Source organism: Nipponia nippon, unplaced genomic scaffold (genome assembly GCF_047370975.1).
Source record: "Nipponia nippon isolate SJK-2023a ecotype South Korea unplaced genomic scaffold, ASM4737097v1 scaffold_7, whole genome shotgun sequence".
Classification (NCBI taxonomy): domain Eukaryota; kingdom Metazoa; phylum Chordata; class Aves; order Pelecaniformes; family Threskiornithidae; genus Nipponia; species Nipponia nippon.
Window position 1 is genome coordinate 30,626,752 of NW_028262391.1, and position 20,557 is coordinate 30,647,308.

A 20,557-nucleotide genomic window follows, 5' to 3' on the forward strand; every position below is an offset into this window, starting at 1 on the left:
GCTAATGAACTCTCTTGTTGCGCTGCATTTGAACCATGGACCTGGCAGACGCTGGGGAGAGAGGCAGAGGGCTGGCCAAAGGCACCATCACACACTCTCCACCACAGAGGCAGGTCTTCAGCCCTCCCTCCCATGGCTCATGGCTCACTGGAGGACCATAAATCTTCCTCTCTCAGCTCTCCAGCACCTTGGAAAGGCACATTCAGTATGTTTGAGTGCCTCAGCCAGGATTTTGGAGCTTTTAACCAAAACCCACCAATGTGTCCTCACGATCACTCATTGCCTCTTCACTCAGCTCCTCTCTGGAGAGCTTCCACCAAACTCTCTGTGCCTGTCTGGAGATGGGGAGACTTGACGACACTCTGACCCACCAATGATGGGAAGCAGGAGCCAAAATTTCTAGAGTCCTTTTCTCAAGGCACCCAGCTTTTAGCCAGGATGAAAGTGCAGGCACTTGGGTAACAGTGGGGAGTTCAACATGTTCCTCTGCCCTGCACACAGCTGCCTGACAGCCAGCCAGCCTGCCTGCAGGTCCAGCCCCTCCAGGTGGCCAGCCTGATGCCCCTCCAGCCCCTACCATGCCTGCCCAAGCTGGAGGTGCAGAATTTCAGCAGCTTCCCGTTAAGAGCAGCCTGGACCCCATCTGGCACCAGGAGCTCTGCTGGGGTGCATGTGTGGGAGCACCAACCCAGCCATGCAGCACACACCTCCCTGCCTGCTCATCCTCTCCTTCCCTTTTTAGTCCTGTCCCTTACAGGAGAAGCACAAGACAAAACTAAGGTGAAGTCACCAAACTGGTCTGGGGAGGGCTGGATACCAGGTGCTGTCCTGGCCTGTGCATCCTCCCAGCTTGGGGACTTTAAATCCAATCCTTGTGTTGAACAGCCCTGGAAAGTGTGGTTTTCTTGGGTGCCAAATACACATTCAAAGCCGCTTCTCTTCCAGCCTCCACATCCTCCTGCAGCAGGGCATTGCGCATCCCTGGGGTAAAATCATCCTTGACATTGTTGCTGCTGTCTGTGTGACTGTACTGCCGGTTTACAGCTGGTCCTGGCAGAGCTTCTGGAGCCCCATCCCATGTCCTGGAGTGGACCAAACAAGGGGCTCTGGCCCAGCCTGGCACCGACCTTTGCTGTGAATCCAGTCACGCGCACCCCATCAATAACTAAATGCAAGATAACAAAATGAGCTGTCACAGCCAATTAACATTAATGGCTTAATGGGGCCAGCTCCAGGCCGGAGGGGCTGGGGAGAGGCAGGGTGAGGGGTCTGCTGGCTCCCTCAGCCAAAAGCCAGGAGGCCGATGTGGGTGCTTCCCTGGCAGCGCACAGATGTGGCATCATCTCACTGGTGCGTGGACACCCCAGCCCCAGCCAGAAGAGAAGGATGGGCAGCCACGGGATAACAAGTGCAGAGACACCCTACACAGGGCTTTAGCCCCAAGGCAGACCCGCTCATTAGGAGAGCAGCCAGCTACAACTGCCAAGCCCAAAAGGGTTCCACTTAAAGCTGGGAGGGATCTCAATGTCTGTTGTGGAGTGCCTCTCAATTAATTAGCATCCTGCTAGTTATACGATTGAGGCAATTGCTAAGGAGATTAAATCAGTCTCTGCCACCAAGCAGATGCTGTTCCAAGGCCTGATTTGCAGTGATTTTCCTTTCCCTGTGCCATTCTGCCATGCTGACTCAGCTGAAGCCCCAGGGTGCTGGGCACAACTTGGTCAGTTGGCAGCGTGGCCACAGCATCCAGGGAGGCAATAATCTGTTCACCCCATTCTGCCTGCATCAGCATGGGACAGACTCACAGCCGGGCAGCTAGAGCTGCATTTGTGCACCTGAAAGCCCAAACTGAAAGGAAAAATCGCAGCTCAGCCTCCAGGCAGGGCTTGGTAAATCCACCACAACTGCAATAAACCCTGCTGATTTGGTGCAAACTTCGAGTAACCGTGCTGATTTCACTGGAGCCAGCCCAGATTCACAGGGGCAGTAGAACAGAGTACAGCCCTGCCTAGGAAAACAGAGGATGTACCTGGCTGAGCTCTGCTCCACTCCACTAGTGCTCCTCAGGTCTCCACCAGCCCAAGTGAGGGGGACTCTTCTCTGAAAGCCTTTGCAAAGGGTGTGACTCCAACAGTTGTTCTGTTAATGATCACCAGGGCCTGTGCATGGCTCCTCCCCCAAGCCCACGAGCCCTCCACTCCCTGACCCCAGCCGCAGAGCTGCCCCCCAGCAGTAAAAGTGGCCGTTCAGCCACCCATGGGCATGAAAACACTTAGGAAAGGGGCTGCAGGATCCATCAGCTCCCACCCCCCACCCCACCCCCCCGGTTTCAATTAAACACCTAAACAAACTGCAAATCTTCTATTTGTAAGCAAGGCAAAGGCACGAAATTCATCTTAAATCATTGCTGTGATGGGAGCCTGCCTGCAAGATACACCTGCCCTGCAGAGGATGGTCCCACAGCAAGAGAAACAGGTACATTTGAGGATTGTTTTGATGGTGCCTTGACTTCTGTGTCTACTTTACTGCTTCCTCCCAAGTGCATCGCTGTCAAGGCCCCCAGCTACAGGACTATGTTGTCATGTGGTCATCTCCTCACTCTCCTTTTGCTCTAACACCTGAGAAAAAAAGCCACACTGCATCCTAAGCATTTGGTAGCTTCCTGGTCTGAATTCAGGGAAAAATTTGCCTTTTATGTCTAGCAAAAACCTGTTTGTGAGGGTTTGTCATAATCCTCCTTGTGCTTCTGCTTTACCTAGGGAGAACACAAAGCCCTCAAGGGACCAACAGGACAGTTAGAGATAGGCCCAGCCTTATAAGCCACACAAGCTGAGAGCGCAGGTTGGGCTTTTGCAACCTCCATTTGCTTTTTGCCACATTTTTTGTATTGCAACATCACAACAGAGATGGAACAGCACCGTTAGGACCCTCAGGAGGCATCTTACCACTGCCAATTTCTAGGCAAAGAGAAATCTGGAGGGGGGTAAGGCTGCAGCTCGTTTTAGGGTTGCAGTTTCTCAAGCTCATCTGCAGGCAAACTGGGATTTCTTACGGTGAAGCCATTTTTCTCTGATCTTACTGGATCCCAGCATACACAGAAGATGGCTTCCAAGCTTTAAAGCAATCTTCACCCCTGGGGTCCCCCCTCCGTTTCGTAGGCTAATTGGAAGTAAAATGCTTTTAATGCATAGTTGTCAACGAGAACCTGAGCCTGAAACAGGGGCAAAAGCAGTTCGCAATGCATTTGAGTGCCATGACTCAAGCACAGCTCTGATATCACAACATCAGGGATTAAAGACACACTCATGAGGGAATACCAGTATGAAATGGGTTTGGTCCAGGGGTGCTGCTGTGCTCCTACACCTTCCAGCTGGAGCTGGGGAGAAGCAGGCCCCATGGTTTGTGTTTCCAAGGGAGATGAGCTTATGAGCAGAGGAACCTCACCTTCCCCCAGGGAATGCCAGCTGCTTTCTCTGTGACTCCAGCAATGCCACATCCTGACACAACAGGATGCAGTGCTGCAGCTGTGGCCCTTCTGAGGAACATGCACTGAGGCAGCCACATCCCTCGCCTGCTCCATCAACACAATGTGCTGTTCCCCTGAGCAGCTGTGCCTGAAACTCTGCACCTAGGCCTAGGCACAGCCAGAGAGCACCCTGAGGTGGTACACATTGCGCTCTGCAAACTTCATCTATGGCCCTACATGCTCCTTGCACCCCAAACCCTGCTCAGCCCAGGTGCTGCCTGTGCCTTGCCTGCGACCCAGCGCCTAGAGGAAAAGTGGCTTCTGTCCTAAAACACACGGGATTTCTGCCTTGCCACAGGGCTAGCTGGAAAACCTGAAGAAGGTATGTTTCCCCCAAGGTGTGGGGGAGCATTGCAAAGAGCTGCAGCTACACAGCTTTACAGAGGCTAACAAAAGGTGAAAGACCACAGGGTGTCCTGCCAATCCAGATAGAAAGGATACTAAGGCCACTGGCACTGCTTGGCAGCCTGCCATGAGAAATAACTCTTCAAAAATAGAAGCGTGCTAATCTCACGAACCTGCTGCTATTGTCAATGACATTAATGAAGTGTTTCGAAAACCAGAACAAATACCTTGGCTTTTTGGGGCTGTGCCACCCCTTGTAATTTTCCACAACAGCCAAGGAGTGGTCTGGCAGCGGCAGTGCACTGCTCTTCGTGCCACTCTGCTCTCCTGCACACAGCACCCCCAAGAGCAGCGGCACGGGGTCGGCTCTGCTGGGCTCCCAGCAAGCTTGGCACCTGCACAGGAAAGCCTGGCCAGCCCTCAGTGCCCAAGGAAGAAAAGGCTCCCAGGAGCAATTTCCTCTGTGAAGCAATTGAGCATACTCAATGGAAATAGCGCCCCGGGGAGGTGGAAGCTCACTGTCTTCCTCTTCCGTCTTGTCTTCAAGCCTTGTGTCAAGCCCCCTCTGGGTTCTTTTTCACTCCCTGAGGTCCCTCTCCAGCTCCTGCCTCCTCTTCCTCTCCTTTACTTCCCCACACATCTCCAGCTCTCTTCTTTGGTCTCAGACAAACCATGCGATGGCATGCAGCCTGGAAGTCGTCCCGCAGTTTATTTACTTGAGATGTTACACTGTTTACAATGGTAAGTGGAGGCACTTCAGGACCCCTTCAAATGAGGGAGTACCACACTGAATGCTGACCTGCTTCCTGAAAGCCTCTGGATACTCCCCCTCTCCCTGCCTGCTCTGCTTCCCATCATCTCATCCCACCTCTCGTCTGCTGCTCAAGCAGACCCAAAGGGACCACTGTGGCTGCCACCCCCTGCCTCACTCCATGCAGCTGGCTGCCTTCCCAGGCACACTGCTCCCATGGCCAGATGCTTCCATGGCTGCTGTGGGTGGCAACTTCTCCAAGGCTGCTTTTCTTGATTCTTGGGAGCTAGGAGAGCTCCCTCCAACAAGTGGTGGGGAGAAGAGGGCAGATGCAACTTTACTTCTTCTCCCTGTCTCTCGGTGTCCCAACAAATTCATAAGGACATATTGTAGAAATGGGAACAGCCACAGGCAGAGCACAGCTCCATCCACCACAGCCAGGGCCCACAGGATGACAAATTTGTCCCTGGCAGAAGGGCTTTTAATTTCTGGATGGTAGGTATTGAGCACTGGGCTCAGGCTGGCAGAAAGAGAACAGACATGCAGATGACCTGCTGGTCTCTTCCCTTTCTGATCTCAGTGAATCACAGCCTTTAAACACACACACACTCAATCCTAACTCCACTTCTCAGGCTTTCCAACTGAGAAATAAGCAAGTAGCACTTTGTGAAGGAGAAGGCAGCAGAAGCCAGGGTGCTGACTCCTGCAGTCTGTGCCTCCCCAGCCCACCGCGTTGCCACAGGACCCCTTGGGGCACTGACTGCTCCCACACGAGGCAAGTCCTGCACCTGCTCAGGTAGTACCCAGCACGCTGCGTGCTCAGCACATCTCACATTGACTGAAGTGGCACAGCCAAGTGTCTGTCCATCTCCTCCTCTGCTGCTCTTTCTTGGCACCTTTCTCATCACTTCCGTCCTTATGCAGCAATCAGTAATACTTCATTTTCATTGCCTCTGCCAGCCATGACATCCACTCTTCTTGCATGCTCAAATCTAGGACAAGGTAGCGCAACCTAAACTCTGCTTTGAATCTCACTGACTTGTGTTTTCGCCTGGCAGATACAACAGAAAGTCATTTAGACACCTAGTTTGATCTCACAGGACAAACAGGGTTCTTGCTACCTACAACTTAAAGCAGTTACGGTAGGACCCGCACAAAAACAATGTCTTAACCTCAGTGCCCCCTCTCCTGGCTGCTGATAAGCAGTGCAGGCACAGGGCCTCCCAGGCCACGGCCTTCCCGCGGGCATCCTTTCAAACTCCCCTAGGAACTACTGGGAAAAGCGAACATGTGCACTTCAGCCAGCAGCAAAGAGGTCACTGCTGACTGTGGCAGAAAAGGAGCAAAACAATGTCTCTAAAACTGCATAACGCCAGCAGGGTATAAAGCTCCAGCCCAACCATGTATCTAACATAGGCTGGGATGACAATATTGTTTCAGCAGAGAGCACAACATGAAGCTTCCAGCTTCACTGACCCTGATTCATTGCACAAGTATCTTAGTGCTGAAGAGATCGGATTGATTCATGCACTTAGGGTCAGAGGACACGATAAACTACATAAAAACTCACTAGTAACATGTATGTTCAGCTCCAGCCCAAGCCACCGTAGGTTGGCATCCTCTCCATAGCAATGTGCGCATGACATTAATGGGTTCATGCCATCCTCAAGGTCCTGCTGACAGCACGTCGGGTTTAGCTTCAGAACAAAGGCCATCAGGCTGTTCCCACACCCAAAAGCCCCCTAGGCCTAGATGCAAGAAGCAGCCCTCGGTCAGCAACACTGCAGTAAAAGATACAACTCAAGGCAAGTACTCAGATGGTCTTCACCTAGGAGACACTTTCAAGGGAAGCCCAAACTGGCACAGCTTCTTTCAAAAGCAGCATCAGCCTGCCCCAGACTTGAATCACATTGCTTTGTCAGCACAAAACACAGAAAAACATGTTACACTCAGTGGAGTTCAGCTCCCAAAGCAAGTCTTGCAAAGCAAAACCATCAGACTAAGTTGGAAGTGTGCATGGCCTTCCCCCATTACTCACTCAAGTGACATGATGAAACCAGGACAATCTGTTATCCTTCCACCAGTTTTTGTGCAAAGTCCCACCAACAATGCTGCTCAGCATTTAGTGCTCAGGCTGCCATCAACTCTAGCGAAAGCACTTCTGAGCAGGTAAGATCAGGAAAACAGAGGACAAACGTGGGCTTAGAACTGCCATGCTTGGCCACTCTCTGCAGGGCCAAGTGGCTGTTCAGGTAGGAGAGAAGGGCGGAAAGTGGGAAAAGCACTTATCTTATTAAGTTATCAGATATGTGGCAGTCTTGAAGCTTAGCAGTAAGGGTTTAATGGGACTGATCAAGGAAACCAGAGTGATTTCTGAAAAGGGGAATCTTTTAGCTCTGACAAGCACTTATCAAGTAAGCATCCAAGCTCTGGCAGATGCAGCAGACCTGAGAAAATCTGGCTGGCATATTTGCTGCCAACAATCCAGAGGACGAAAACACACTCTTAATAAAGGAGTGTTACCTTTGTTTGTCCAAAAAGAAAACTGAGGCAAGGAACAACTTTGAGTTGTGTCCTGCCAGGCAGACACAGCACTAGATGAATAGCTAGTTTTTTAAATAAAACCACAAACTCCTGAGCCATATGCTGTGCTACCAGACAATGTGTTTTATAAAAAGCACATCTGGGGACAGAAGCAGATCTGTGTGAAGAAAGTATTCACACTGTGCCTCTACTGATTACATTACATCTCTGTTAAGCAACTGGTTCAATTAAAATTTTGGATGAAGCTCTTGAAATAGCTGGTCACCAAAAAATGGGTAGAAAAATCACTGATCAAATCAGAAGGGCTTATGCTCCTAACTCAGTTAGGTGCCACTGTTTCTCTCATAAAAATAATATGTGGTGTTGCAGTATGTCAGTTCTCAAAACATTTCCTGTTGGTCTGAATGACACCACCTATTGCCTCCAGGCTGGCAGAAGCAATCAACTGCTTCATTCTGCTGACCAAAAATAAATCAAACCCAGAGGACAAACTAAGACATTGTTTAGGGCAAAGGAGATCAAGGAAGAAATATGAACGTTTTGTGAAAGGGTAATTTAGATAGCTGAGAAAGTGTGTGTGTGCTGGTTGCACAGCTATTTGTATTTAACTGGGGGTCAACCCTCCTTCGCTGCCTCGCCTATGTGAAAAAAATACATAGAAGAGATAAGAGGAGCTGAGAGTTTTACGGGAAGTTAATGTAAAACTTAGATGAGTTAAATTTTTCAGTTTCACTAACCATTCCAACAGGAATTCACCAAAGGGAAGCTCAACTGACTGTGTCGTCTGCTGTGTCAGTGAATGCCCAGCTCCAACTTCGTTCATCATACACTGCAGCCAGGCATGGGAATAGACTACCTAGGGAGGCTGTGGGTTCTCCTGCAGAGGTGGCTTCTAAAAGCCTGGCTAGACAAACATCATCCCGAGATGGGTTAGACGGGGCTAATCATAGAATATCTCAACTTGGAAAGGACCCATAAGGATCATTGAGTCCAACTCCCCGCTTTAGAGGAAGGACTGGGCCAGGTCAGCTCAAACCTCTTTTCAAAAACAGGCCATTAAAACCCAAACAAATATTCTTATGTGAACACATAACTAGTCAGCATATCAAATTTTGCCTATTTTTTATTTGATTGCAATGACAACCATTATGGAAATATTGTAAAATGTGACTATGGACTGCTTTCTCATAAACATCAGTAGTCCTCCAGTTTAAAAGCTGAGGGATACAGGGAGAAATGATATTTAAAAGTCCTTTTCAGACCTCTTTTGTATAGTTCTATAATGAGGATTTATTGTGCCATTCTGAAAATACACAAGTTTAAACTCCTCTAACTTATAGCTTGCTGCTGTGCAATCATAAAGGACAGTTTGTGTTTATAAAAAGTACAGAGCACTCTTTTGTTGTATTTCTGGACAGAAAAAAAGCATTCCAGCCAGGAAGGAAAAAAAAAAAGAAAAAAAATCAACAAAATATCAAATCTAGTAACCAAATACTGTAATTTAAAATTACAGGATCAGATTTTTTAAGGGTCTTCCTCGTGTTTATTCCTAAACACTCAGGGTTACTAAAAGTGACATTGCCTACTTACATAAAGCCTACTTATATTGGGGACTACTTCAGGGATTTTTTGCTCCCCACTCTGAAAGCAGCTGCACAGAATGTTGGCAAACGAACAACCATCTGCTTGGATTTTGCACCCAGCAGTAGAGAAGAAAAATGTTCTTACAAATGTAGGAAAATGAGTTTGGATAGTCACCAAAACCAGTCCAGAAATTGATGAACTAGTGATTTTGGTTATAAACCAACTAGATCTCAAAGCCACCATCTTATTAAAATAATCCTCACAATTAAAAAATGTTTCTCATCACGGATGGACTTAAACTTGCTTCCCTTGCAGCTGAAGCACTGAACACAGCTTTGACATGCTACATGAAATCTATGCTACAGCACTTGGAGCAGCAGGGCACGAATACAGAGACAGCCAATTTCCACCCGCTACCCACCACTCTACAACAAAGTCAAGGTAACCTCCATCCATCTCATGTTTCATAAAAATGCAATTTATAAAATCAATAGCTTATTGATTGGTTGGCAGTGTCTCTCCCACAACTTGAGCAAACAGCTATTACCCACGTGAGCTAAGTCAGACAGGAACTACTTCTGCACTCACATGACTGCACAAATGTTAGCTCGCAACCGCATTACCTGTAAGAGAAGGGGAATGATATAAGCAGGACTGCTTTATCTATCACGGCCACAGTTTTGTAGAGACCTGCACTTTCCGATCTATGACTAATTTTTCTGCTGTGGGGCAATTAACAACAGACATTTTACATTATGAGCATCCCCTTACAAAATATTTATTCAACATAAAAATCCAGAAACGAACAATAGACAAAAGCTTCAGGCTATTATGTGCCATTAAATCATTAAGTGCAGCAGCATTTGATCTTGCACATACTTGAAATACTTTGTCAGGCACAGTTTCTAATTAGTCTCCTGCGGCAGGACAGCTGTCCCTGTGCAGCTGAGGTGGAGACACCAAGGTGCTTGTGAAGCTAGCATACCATCCCCTCTCCAGAGGCAGAGCTTTCACTCCTCTGGCCAAGGAATGGCCACACACTCTTTGTACTTGAGGTTTCCAGTTTGAAGTATCCAATATCCAGGTGCAAGTCCAGTAACAACTCCTCCAAGATTTGGATCTTGCTGTCACCTCCCAGTGATTCCCACAGAAGAGGAAGCGCTCAGTATCATTAAAATTTGGCTCCTCCACTTAGGTACTCTGTAAGGTCCATCTTCTACAGATGCTTAGAAGCACCCATAACATGTATAATACCTGCTTCCAAAGGACGACCATCCTGATGACTGCAGGAACTAAAAGTTCTACAGACATAACCCTCTGTTTTCTGTCTCCAATCCAATGGGACTTCAGATAATCTACGTTTAAGGGCATCCACAAGGGATGATGATAACCACTGGGCTGTTTAGCAAGTTCCAACTCCAATCACTCCTACTGGGAAGAATGACATTTACTAGGATCATTTTGCTAGGATCACTTAGATGGATCAGAAGGAAGGAAATTCAGCTCATTTGCTCTGTCCCTTCTACTAACCAAATTTAGTAATCAGAAGAATTTCTCATGGGAAAACAAGTGGCTTAGAGGTTGATAATGGGGAACAGTTTCCATTAAAGTTGCTGCTTCTGATCCAGTCCAGGCTAACTCTTTGTTGCTTTCTGTTGCTTCCTCTGTAAAACAAGTGGAGGAGCTTAACACCCATCACAGAGACGCATCCATCACAAAAGCCACTCGCATCAAACAAGAGCATTCTCCACCCCACACAGCATCAAGCCCACAAGGGCTGAAAGGGAGAGAGAGCATGAGGCAGCACATGAGACCTGCACAGCCAGTTCGCTTGCTACATGGGTTAGAGGAGGTATTTTTCTCCGGGGCGCTAACACTGTGTACAAGTCAGCAAGAAAAACATTCCTGCCTCACAAAGAGTACCTGTTCCACCTCAATGTATAAAAAAATGTGAAAAATTCAATGCAGTTTGTACCACATATTTTTTCCACATCATTGGGACTCTCCAAAGAACAGGGAACCTGGAAATAGCTGTTCCCAGGAGGTTAGAATGGGAAGGGCAAGATGAAATACAAAGAATTACACTTTTTTCCAAACAGATCTGGTATTGTAATTATCGATTTGGAAGATAAAGAATAATAAATACTAATTACCGTTTTAGAAAATCCTCTCATATCCTTTCAGCCACCTACCAAACACTTTAACTGCAAATCCTCAGGAGAGGTATGAGTAAGCTGTAAAGCTATCCAGTGATGTGATGCAATCTATTTTTTATACCCTTGCTGTCTGCCTTTAAAATTTGCACTAGTCTAATCCAAAGATGTTATAGAGAAGAATTCCCATTAATGGACAGGGAGCCTGTCCTTCCCTAAAGCTGATTCATCTTTCTCTTCTGTGACAGACAGGCTGTAAATCTCTCGGTGTCCCCCACTGTAGCTGCATGTTCTTCAGGCTTTTAACCATCCATATCTGTGAACTTTCTTTTCCCATAATTCTGGACCAGACTGGAAGCTGTGATTTGAGAAGCCTGTCCCTTTTCCCAGCACTGGAAGTCATTCAGCCCTTTCTGGCCAGCTCGAAATAAGGCTCGTTCCAATTCATCCAGCCGAGCCACCAGTGCTGATGTGTCTTCGTTGTAGGCATTCTGAGAGGAGTCCATGATACGACGAAAACGGCTAATAAATGTCTAAAGAAGATAAGCAGAATTACTGACAGGTAACACAGAGGCTTCTTCAGCTCAAATCCTAGATGCCTGAGCTTTCAAGACTAAAAAGCCAAAGGTGTAGGCTCTAGTTCACAACTAGTCAAGGGTCTGCAAACAGCATAGCACCTATTAACCTTGGATACAAAGACAAACTATTTCCTGCCTGAGCTGGGAGAGCAAGTGCCTGGATGGCAAGCAAGCACGGAATTAGATTTTGGCTGCTTCCTAATGACAGGCTTGAGTAGATCACAGGGTATAAAACAATTACGATCTATTCCATCTCACTTCACAAGCAATCATTGCTTTACAGCGGGTGCAATGAATCTCATGCTACAGCATCTGCTGTAGGAACATAAAAGCTGCAACTTCTAAACAGCCTAGAAGTTAAGCCAAACTGCCACTGTAAAGCATTCAGTATGCTGAAAAAACACTTAACTACAAAAAAAAGTCAAAAAACCAAAACTACAACTAACAAATAACATTTTAAAAAGCTAAGCAACAAGACATATTTAAGGATTTTTATTTCTCTCCTTACCTTTGCTTTTGGGAATAAAAAAAAGGGGGAGTCAAAACTCTTTGAAAGCTGTGCTTTGTTATTTCAGAAGATGCTTTTAGAATCATCAGAACTGTAGTATTTTAAGAGATTTACTTATAGAATAAATATATTATTAATTTATAACTCTCATTTTGGCTTTGTCACCAAATAGCTCTGCTTCACATTTATAGTTCCTGAATATTTGGGAGAGGGGCTTTTTTTATGTTTTGTTTCTTTTTTAAGTCAGCACAACTCCCCTCTTGTTTGCTTTTAATAAAGAGAAAGCATACCTTGCATGCTTTGATTTTTCTGCCAACAAGTGATGTGTGCTAATGTGACTTTTTTCCTAAGATGTCCATTAGCAGAAAGAGAAAAGAGAAGGAAAGATGTGGTCACCTCCTCAATACAGAAAGCAAGCTTTCAGTGGACAACTCCAAGAAAGCAGCAGTGCTTTACAGCCTCTCTGCATCAGCCTTCATTTAAAGAATAGAGAAAGAAAAAAAAAAAAAAGGAAAAAAAGCCAATAGCAATCATCCCAGACTACTTAAGAGAACTGGCTGAATAAATCTCAAAGCTGTTAGTTGTTATTTTTAAAAGCTCAAGGAGCACACAAGTCCAGAAACTGACAAAGATGGTATCTATCTTTTAAAAGAGAAAGGGGAGATGGAGAGGGAGGAAGGAAGAGCCAGGGAATTATAAATCTATCAGTATCAATTCCTGGAAACATACTGGAACAAATAAACTATACATAAACTTCTGGAAGAAAATAGAAGAGTAACAGCCAACAGGGACTTGCCAAGAACAAACTTTGAGAGACCAGCCTGGTTTCCTCTTATGGCAGGATGCTAGGCCTTACAGAGGGAGGAAAAGCAGCAGATAGGTATCTGTCATGGGGCATTCTTGGAAGATTTAGCCAAACCGCCCATAGGTGGTCGGTAAAGGCAATTATCCATAGCTCCTGTCAGGATGGAAGAACATATTGCGTGGAGTTCAACAGGGGTCTATCTGGAACCGAGTACTGTTTGATATATTAATTAGTAAGCTTACTGAAGGAACAGAAGTTATGCTTAGTAAATTAGCAAACAACATTAAGGAGAAGGAGGAGGGATGACAGCAAGCATGTTGAGGAGCAGAACTCTTAATTCATAATGATCCTGACAAATTAGAAAGATGGTGTGAAAACAACAGGATGTAATTCAGCTGGGACTAATGCAAGGTTTTACAGTAAGGAATAAATAGGGAACAGGACAAACGCATGAAGAGGAATTATTGTCTGTATATGCAATCTGTACCATCTTACAGTGGACTGCAAACCGAATGCATATCAATGTCACTCTATCGGGAAAAACAAGATGCTGCACCACAATGAGCAAAGAGCATCATGGCCTACAAAACTGACAAAGTAATCGTTTTGTTTTCATCAGCGCAAGTCCTGAGCTGGAGACTGTTATGTTGTTAGGGCACTGCGTGCCACAGTGGATGCAGATCAACTGGGAAGATACCAGCAGTGCACAATAAAGACAATCAGAGGTTAGAAAGCATGACCCACAAAGAGATACCAAATGAATTGGGAATGCTGCAGGAAGGAAGAGAATAATCTGCCCTCAGTGTTTACTTTGTATGAGACAAACAGAGCTTGTATTGCTGCGAAGGAGCTTTAGTTCCAACATTAGAGGAAATCTTCTAAGATTAGGATGGCAAAGCACTGAAACAGATTGCCCAGAGCAGTGTGAAGCCTCATGATGACAGAGCTTTAAAAAGAGCATAGGAAAATAGAAATAATAGAGGGTGAATTAATTCTGCCTTGCAGCACGGGCACGATTAAATAACCTTATGTCTCCTCTAGTCCTGTTTTACAGGATTTTATGAAATACCATATTTACAGTGTGGAAACTCCAAACTAAAATTACACTCCTGGATGCATACTTGAGGCTTCCAGCACTAGACTGTGCAGTTGCCAAAAGGGCCATCCTACAGCTTGATCTAAAAAATCCATATTCAATCCAGAAGTTATTTGGATTAAATCAGGATATTTTTCCTGAACACTGCTGAGCAGCTGGGAACAAGAGGAAGACGGAAAAACGTAAAACCAAATTTCAAGACTTAGTTCAGATACTTGCCTGCAGGATAGTCTGAGCTATCTCAGGATTCTCTGGATTGTCAAAATTCAGGAGCTGGGAGCCAAATCCATAGTAGTATGGCCCCATTTTATGCAGATCAACCACATTGGCATCAGCGCTGAACACTGTCCTCCAGGCTTCCTTGTAAATCTTTGGCAGTTCCACAGAAATGATTCGTCTTTTGCTGTCATGTAGACCTTTAGCAAGCCACAAAGGTATTTCCAGCTTTGATCCCTGCATGAATGAGGAAAACCAAAAGTTGTCCTTGCCATGAAAATACACGTAAAGCAACCCCAAAGGCAGACAGTGAACTTTATTAATGAAGATCCACTATTACAAAAAGTCAGTTGTTTTCAGAACAGTCTACTGTAATTGTTACACAAAACAGACACACTTTAGAGACAGTAATTATTATCGCAAGGCTCTGGAAGTGGATTTTTTTAAATTGATGCTGTATAATCTAATAATTGTCAGATTACTAAACACCAGGAAAAAAAAAACAAACAAGCAAAATGCATACAATAGAAGTAAAAATAACTTTAAAAAAAGTAACTAGAAGCTAAAATTTCCTTGCAGTGTCCCCAACAATAGAAGGCCGCTGGGGCCCGCCCAGGGCCAGCAGCCACGCCGCCGCGCTCCGCCCAGGGCAGCGCCCGCCGACAGCTCCCAGCGTCCCCCACGCCAGCTGCGCGCCCCGTCCCGCCCCGCGCGGTGGCTGCTGGGAGTTGTAGTTCTTCCCTCTCCGCCCGCCGGTTACCTCCGGGATCGAGTCGCCAGTGCCGGCCCCCTGGCCCAGCGCGAAGGCCAGGCGCGGCAGGGTGCTCTCGGCGCGGCCCGGCAGCTTCTCCTGCGACATCAGGATGTCGTCCAGCGACAGGAAGTTCTCCTCCAGGCCCAGCCCAGGGCCCACAGGGAAATACGCCTCGGACATGGCCGGGCGAGCGGGCACCGGAGCGGCCCCGGCGTCTCGGGGCTCCCGCGGCGGCTCTCGCGCAGCCACTCAAGCCCCTCCCGCCGCTGCCGGGCAGCGCGCCGCCGCGCATGCGCCGTGGCACGGCCCGCCGCCGCCGCAGCCGCCCCCCGTGCCCAGCGGCGGAATCGGGGCCGGCCCGGTACCCGGCGGTGGGGTCTGGCGGCGGGGCTCTTCCTCGCGGCTGCGCCGGCACCGCGGCGTGTGCCCCCCGCGCCCGGGGTATCCCCGGGAGCGTCGCGGCCGCGCTGGTCCTGTCGCCTGGCGGCTCCAGGACCCGGGCAGGCGCGCTGCCGAGCCAAGGGGAGGCCAGGCCTCAGCAGCAGCTGCGAGCTGCCGAGCCCCGGCTCTGGCGGAGCCTTGCCCTGCCCATGCCGGCACTGCCTCCGTTCACCACGGCGACGGTTGTCCAACAGCCTTTATAGCAAGGAACAGCTGTGGCAGCGGCTCCGGCTTGCTTTCAGACTGGGCCCTGGGCAGTTCCTCGCAGCCGCCGGCCCGCCAGCATGCCAGCCTCGACCTTGCAGGCAGACCTCTGCAAAAGAGGTATCTCGAAGGTGTATCTCGTCTAAATACATGCACCAGGCTGAATTTGCAGCCGTGCAGCCTGGGTGGTTGCTCCCTGACAACACTGTGCTCAGGTCACGGCCAGCGCTGCTGGCTGACAAAGTCCTTGTCCTCCGGCAGGACCTCTGGGCAGAGCAGCAATGACCTGCTAGCCCGCTGCAAAGTCTGGCCCCTCCAAACAGCTGTCCTGGCAGGCGTGGGGATTGTCCTGCAGTTAAATACATCCATCTGAACCTACCAGTTAGCTGTATGAAAAGCCACGTGAATGCTGCTCGTGTGGTTAATTATCCCTGTGTTTCTTTTTGGCAATTAGGGACCTGGGTTATCTTGCAGAGCACAAGATTAGACCGACGGATGTGGCTGTGCTGAGTAGGCAGAAGTCAGTATTAATGAGCTATGTATACCATGGATGTCAAAGTAAGGCTACATCCCAAAGTAATTTATTTTAGTGCTATAAAATAAGTAATGAAGTCATATTTTGATGGCAGAATCAAATACCCTGTGCTAAATTCTGGGTTTGATTGTGTAAGCATATAAACAGTGGTTACCTCCATATCAGAACCTGACCTTGTAGGTTGTTTTTTTTTTGCTCATGTTCTGTTTTTTTCAAAATTAGTTCATTTTTCATCACATAAAAGTTTTCTTGCTATTCCCTAAGCTGTATATGCTGAAAACATTACTCTTTCTGTATACAGTGGTCTATAACATTTAAATAATCTAGAAAATATTTCAGTCTTTGTTCTGCTAAGGAAGAAAAACAAACATTTGAGCAGGATTGGAACTCAGAGACCTGACAACATCCCTGAAAAATAATGACACAGTTCTTTATAACGGGTTTGATGATTTGTTTAATGACATTTTCAGTCCATGACTAAGGCGTAAGCCAATGCCTCTTCAATTATCTTCTAATTCTTATGACCTCAGCTTTCTTCATGCTGCTGTTTGCCCAAGATGGATCCACTGTGATTTGATATTGTTTTGTCTTCATTAATTAGCATGAAGACAAAATTAATTTCATATCTTGATCAAAGTCAAAGCCATGCGAAAATAATAAAATTTGCACCAATTTATTAAATCTTGTGCTATTTTATTTGGTACTAAGAAAAATAAAGCACAGCAAAGGAGACTGAGACCTTAGGGTGATGCACTTCCATCACTTACGTATCCCTTAGGTACCATGACAGTATATGCTATAAAAATCCAGTCAACAAAGCTTTTTGTGAACTGTGGCATGCTGGATTTGTGAAAATCTAAATGCCATTAATTAGTTAGACAAGTATCAGAAATAGAGACCCAGGAGCAGAAGAAACGTATGCACGTGTATTTGTCAATGTGACGCCTGCACACTGCCAATTTTAGAATGTCCCCTTTTCCCATTAGTCAGGTATGTTAAATCCTGACAACAGCTGAAACGAAAATGCATGCTCCTGAAAAGAGATTTATTGTAAAAGGTAATTTCTTGTAAGATGCTAAATTTTTACCTATGGTGCAGAAAACAGACATTATGTTAGAGTTAGCAATGTTAACTATTCTCCTGTGTTGTTTTTATGGTTTTTTAATGAGAGATGAAGTCTTTCTGTTTGGAAAATAAATCCTTCTATCTGTGCACATATTCCAAATGAGTTACAGAGCAATTTCCAAAAGCCTTTTCTAAAGGGCAGTTCTGATAAAATTATAATTTGCTGAATTGGATTGGTAAAAATATTCCATACTTAATTAGGTTTAGGAAACAAATCTCTATGCTAAATATGAAAGCTTGCACTGTGAGTGAGAAGAGAGAACTACGCAAATGGAATATGCTCTTTTTCTAGGGTGCAGAAGTAAGACATCCGGAAAAATAAGAAAGAAAAGCACTGTTTCGCTGTGTCCCAAGATGCCTCAGCCTGTACTCTGTGATACTGAAATAAGGCACAGAAGTGCAGAAACCCTAAGGTACTGGGTAAAGTTGAAAAAACACAAAGGGAAAGATGTTTACACTCACTGTAAAAACAGTTGAAGAATTGTTCTTTTGTGAGAATTTTAAAGAATGATAGGTTTGGCAGCCAAAATTATGTCACTCCTTTTTGTAGTATGTTTGCCTTCTCATCCTGAGAAAGTTACTAGTCACATTCTTGTTCTTGAACACTTGCATGTGAATCTTAGTATAAAAATATGCATAATGAGCCCAGCATCCTAAACCATATTATACTTTCATAAATATGATTTAAAGTCCTTCCTGAAAGAAAAGGAATGTCCTGTGTCATAACTGAGCCTATTTGTACTTGGAGGATTTGTAAACTGGAGACTTCATTCTCCTGCATTTGTGTAAAGTCAAAACCCTTTATGTCACATGGAGCTATGCTAGCAGAAGTAGTCTGAGAGGGGAATCAGACACTGTAGCTTTACAGAGACAAAGAATAGCAGAATCCCTCAATAACCAGAAAAGTTAAAGAAAGGAGCAAAAGTGTGTAAAAAGAAGAAAGGGAAGAGATGTTGAGGGAAGGCGGTGGTGGAGCAAAAGAGGCAGGAGGCAAAGGCATATGCCAAAAACTGAGTAATGACAGAGGAAAATATTACAGAAGTAAGTCTGAGTTGTGATGGGTAAAACCCAAATTACTTCCAGGTAGGGTAGATAAATTGAGAGGATTGCAAAGTATGGGAAAGAATGAAAACTCAGAAATCAAGGGACAGCTGTTACATGCCATCTATGTACTTTTTAAATCTTGAATGCCACAAAATTCAGCCAATTTAATATCACCAATAGATTCAGGGAAGCAAAATAGTCTCCATCCCTGGAGGTGTTTAAAAGATGGGTAGACATGGTGCTCGAGGACATGGTTTAGTGGTGGACTTGGCAGTGATAGGTTAACGGTTGGACTTGATGATCTTAAGGGTCTTTTCCAAGCTTAACGATTCTATGATTCTAAAATTATGTTACCTGCTTCTTCTAGGGACTTTTATTTGATCAGAGCATGCTGATGTCTATATGTATTGCACAGTTGCCGAGATGTGTCATGACAGCATGTGTATGTGATGTTATGACAGTGAGCTGATACTGCCATGGTGTATAATTTAAATAACATTAAATACATATCCTGAAAAAGCTGTAGGATGTTAATGGGAGCAGGAAGTACCACTTCCTGTGACTTCTCCTTACCTTACTTTTTAAGGTCAAAGTGAAAGAGGAATCATCAGTCTCTACGTATTGGACTAAACCACAACACAAACTAAGGTTGATACTGAGCCTTTGTCCCCTTCTCATGTAGAATCTCAATAGGATTATAGTATGACTTGCTTTTCTTATTTGTGTTTGTTATCAAGTAATCAGAAACATGGCAGGGTTTTTAGCTGTCTTAATATCCCTAGATGAGACAACTGGCTTCAGTGGAGCTAGAATTTCACTGTCTAATCCTGGCTGAAGGATCCTGAGTGCACAAGTAAAACTCAGGCATGTGGTGTGCACACTTCTGACAGTGGAGCTTTCTGTTTCATGGTGTCCAGCTGATAGAAGGCAACACATTGTAGCACGTATCCTTCCCCAACATCCCCAGGCTTTCTGATGCTGCTTAGATCATTCCTTTCCTTCCTGCAACTTTCACTCAACAAATATGCACTTCGTAATCAGTTAACTTGCCTGTGGCAGTGGGAGTTCTTATTTGTAAGTAATGCCATACTGTATCTTTGATACAAGCTTTTGCAGCCCCTTTGTTGTGCAAATACGGGCATCTAACGCAAGTAAACCAATTGACTTCAGTAGGATTATCATAAGAGCGTTAAGTGCTACATCATATGAATAAATACTGCTCTCCAAGAGACCGATTCTGCAGTCCAGTACAACTTTAGTTTTTGAAGGAAAAGGGGTAGGAGCACAAGTCAGTAGTTAAACCAAGGAGACAATCACTTTCCTGTTCAGTTTATCTGCAAATGTGAGAGATTTAGCAACAGTATTAATGATGCACCATATTCGTATTTACATCTCAAAGTATCATTCCTTTCCATGTGGAGGAAGGGAGGAGGATTGTGTCACATTTTGCAGATAGGAGAACAGCCACAGAAGAAGTGAAGGGATTTAGGGTAACCACGTGTCCTATGGGAAGGGTCTTCTGGCTTCCAGCTTCTAGCCAAGGTTCTCTTAGCCAGAAGGCAGCGATGTCAGCAGGGACTCTGGCCAGCTTGTACAGTGAGTTGCAAAATCTTTTAAGCACCTACTAACGGAGTATTGAAGTGAAGATAAACCAGATGCTATAGCTGGTACAGCAAACATCATTTTTGACAAACAAAGAGAAAATGGAAGCATGTCTAGAACTCTTCAATATTTTTTTCCCAGCTGTCATTCACTGTGTGAATCTGTTATTATTCAGGAGTGGATTCAGCAATTTCCAAGGCATTTTTAACCGTTGTGTAGTTTTGCTGGTAAGTGGAAAGTCATAGTTAAATCAGCAGCAAGCATTTGATGGTTTCTTGTTTTAAGGAGTGATACATGTTGCTAAATTTTTTTATGATTTAGATGAGAATACTGCCAAAATTGTTGGTGTTTCTTGCATTTGGAGTTCCCTAGATTGCAATTTACTATTGTTTTTGTTTAGAAGTGTGGGAAAATGCTAATTGTGATAACTGCCTTCAGCAAGAAATTAAGGAAATTGCTGATTACTGCGCAGAATTGTATATCTGCAGTAAATTCAAAAGGGGTGAGATTTCTCAAACTTGGTGTCTCAGTGTGACTGTGATGATGTGAGTAGAAAACTCACATGTATTTTTATTTCATTCACATCCACTCACAAGAAGTACTGTGTTCATTCTTGAGAGGGAGACCCTTTCCTACCTGTAAAGTGCTCAAGCTGCTGAGCAAAACAATGAATCCTTTTCACAGTATAAAACATTAAACATTAGCAATTTCCTTTTTCTTATGTCTCACCATTTGCAGTAAATATC

The 20,557-nt window shown here is 45.5% G+C and overlaps 1 protein-coding gene across 1 annotated transcript; it reads right to left on the bottom strand.

Moving 5' to 3' along the window:
* Positions 1-9,512: 9,512 nt before the first annotated feature.
* GINS3 (GINS complex subunit 3) lies at positions 9,513-16,363 on the bottom strand. The gene is made up of 3 exons (XM_087740677.1): positions 14,867-16,363; positions 14,110-14,343; positions 9,513-11,436 (listed from the first exon to the last, which is right to left on the bottom strand). Exons 1-3 carry the CDS (start codon positions 15,038-15,040, stop codon positions 11,206-11,208), a joined length of 639 nt encoding a protein of 212 aa, XP_087596803.1. The 5' UTR covers positions 15,041-16,363; the 3' UTR covers positions 9,513-11,205.
* Between the last annotated feature and the right edge of the window lie 4,194 nt (positions 16,364-20,557).

Coding starts and splice junctions, on each gene's coding strand:
- GINS3 (XM_087740677.1), bottom strand. CDS start 15,040: ATGTCCGAGGCGTATTTCCCTGTGGGCCCTGGGCTGGGCCTGGAGGAG. Junction 14,344..14,866: donor CTGGCGACTCGATCCCGGAG/GTAACCGGCGGG, acceptor TCATTCATGCAG/GGATCAAAGCTGGAAATACC. Junction 11,437..14,109: donor TAGCTCAGACTATCCTGCAG/GCAAGTATCTGA, acceptor TATCTTCTTTAG/ACATTTATTAGCCGTTTTCG.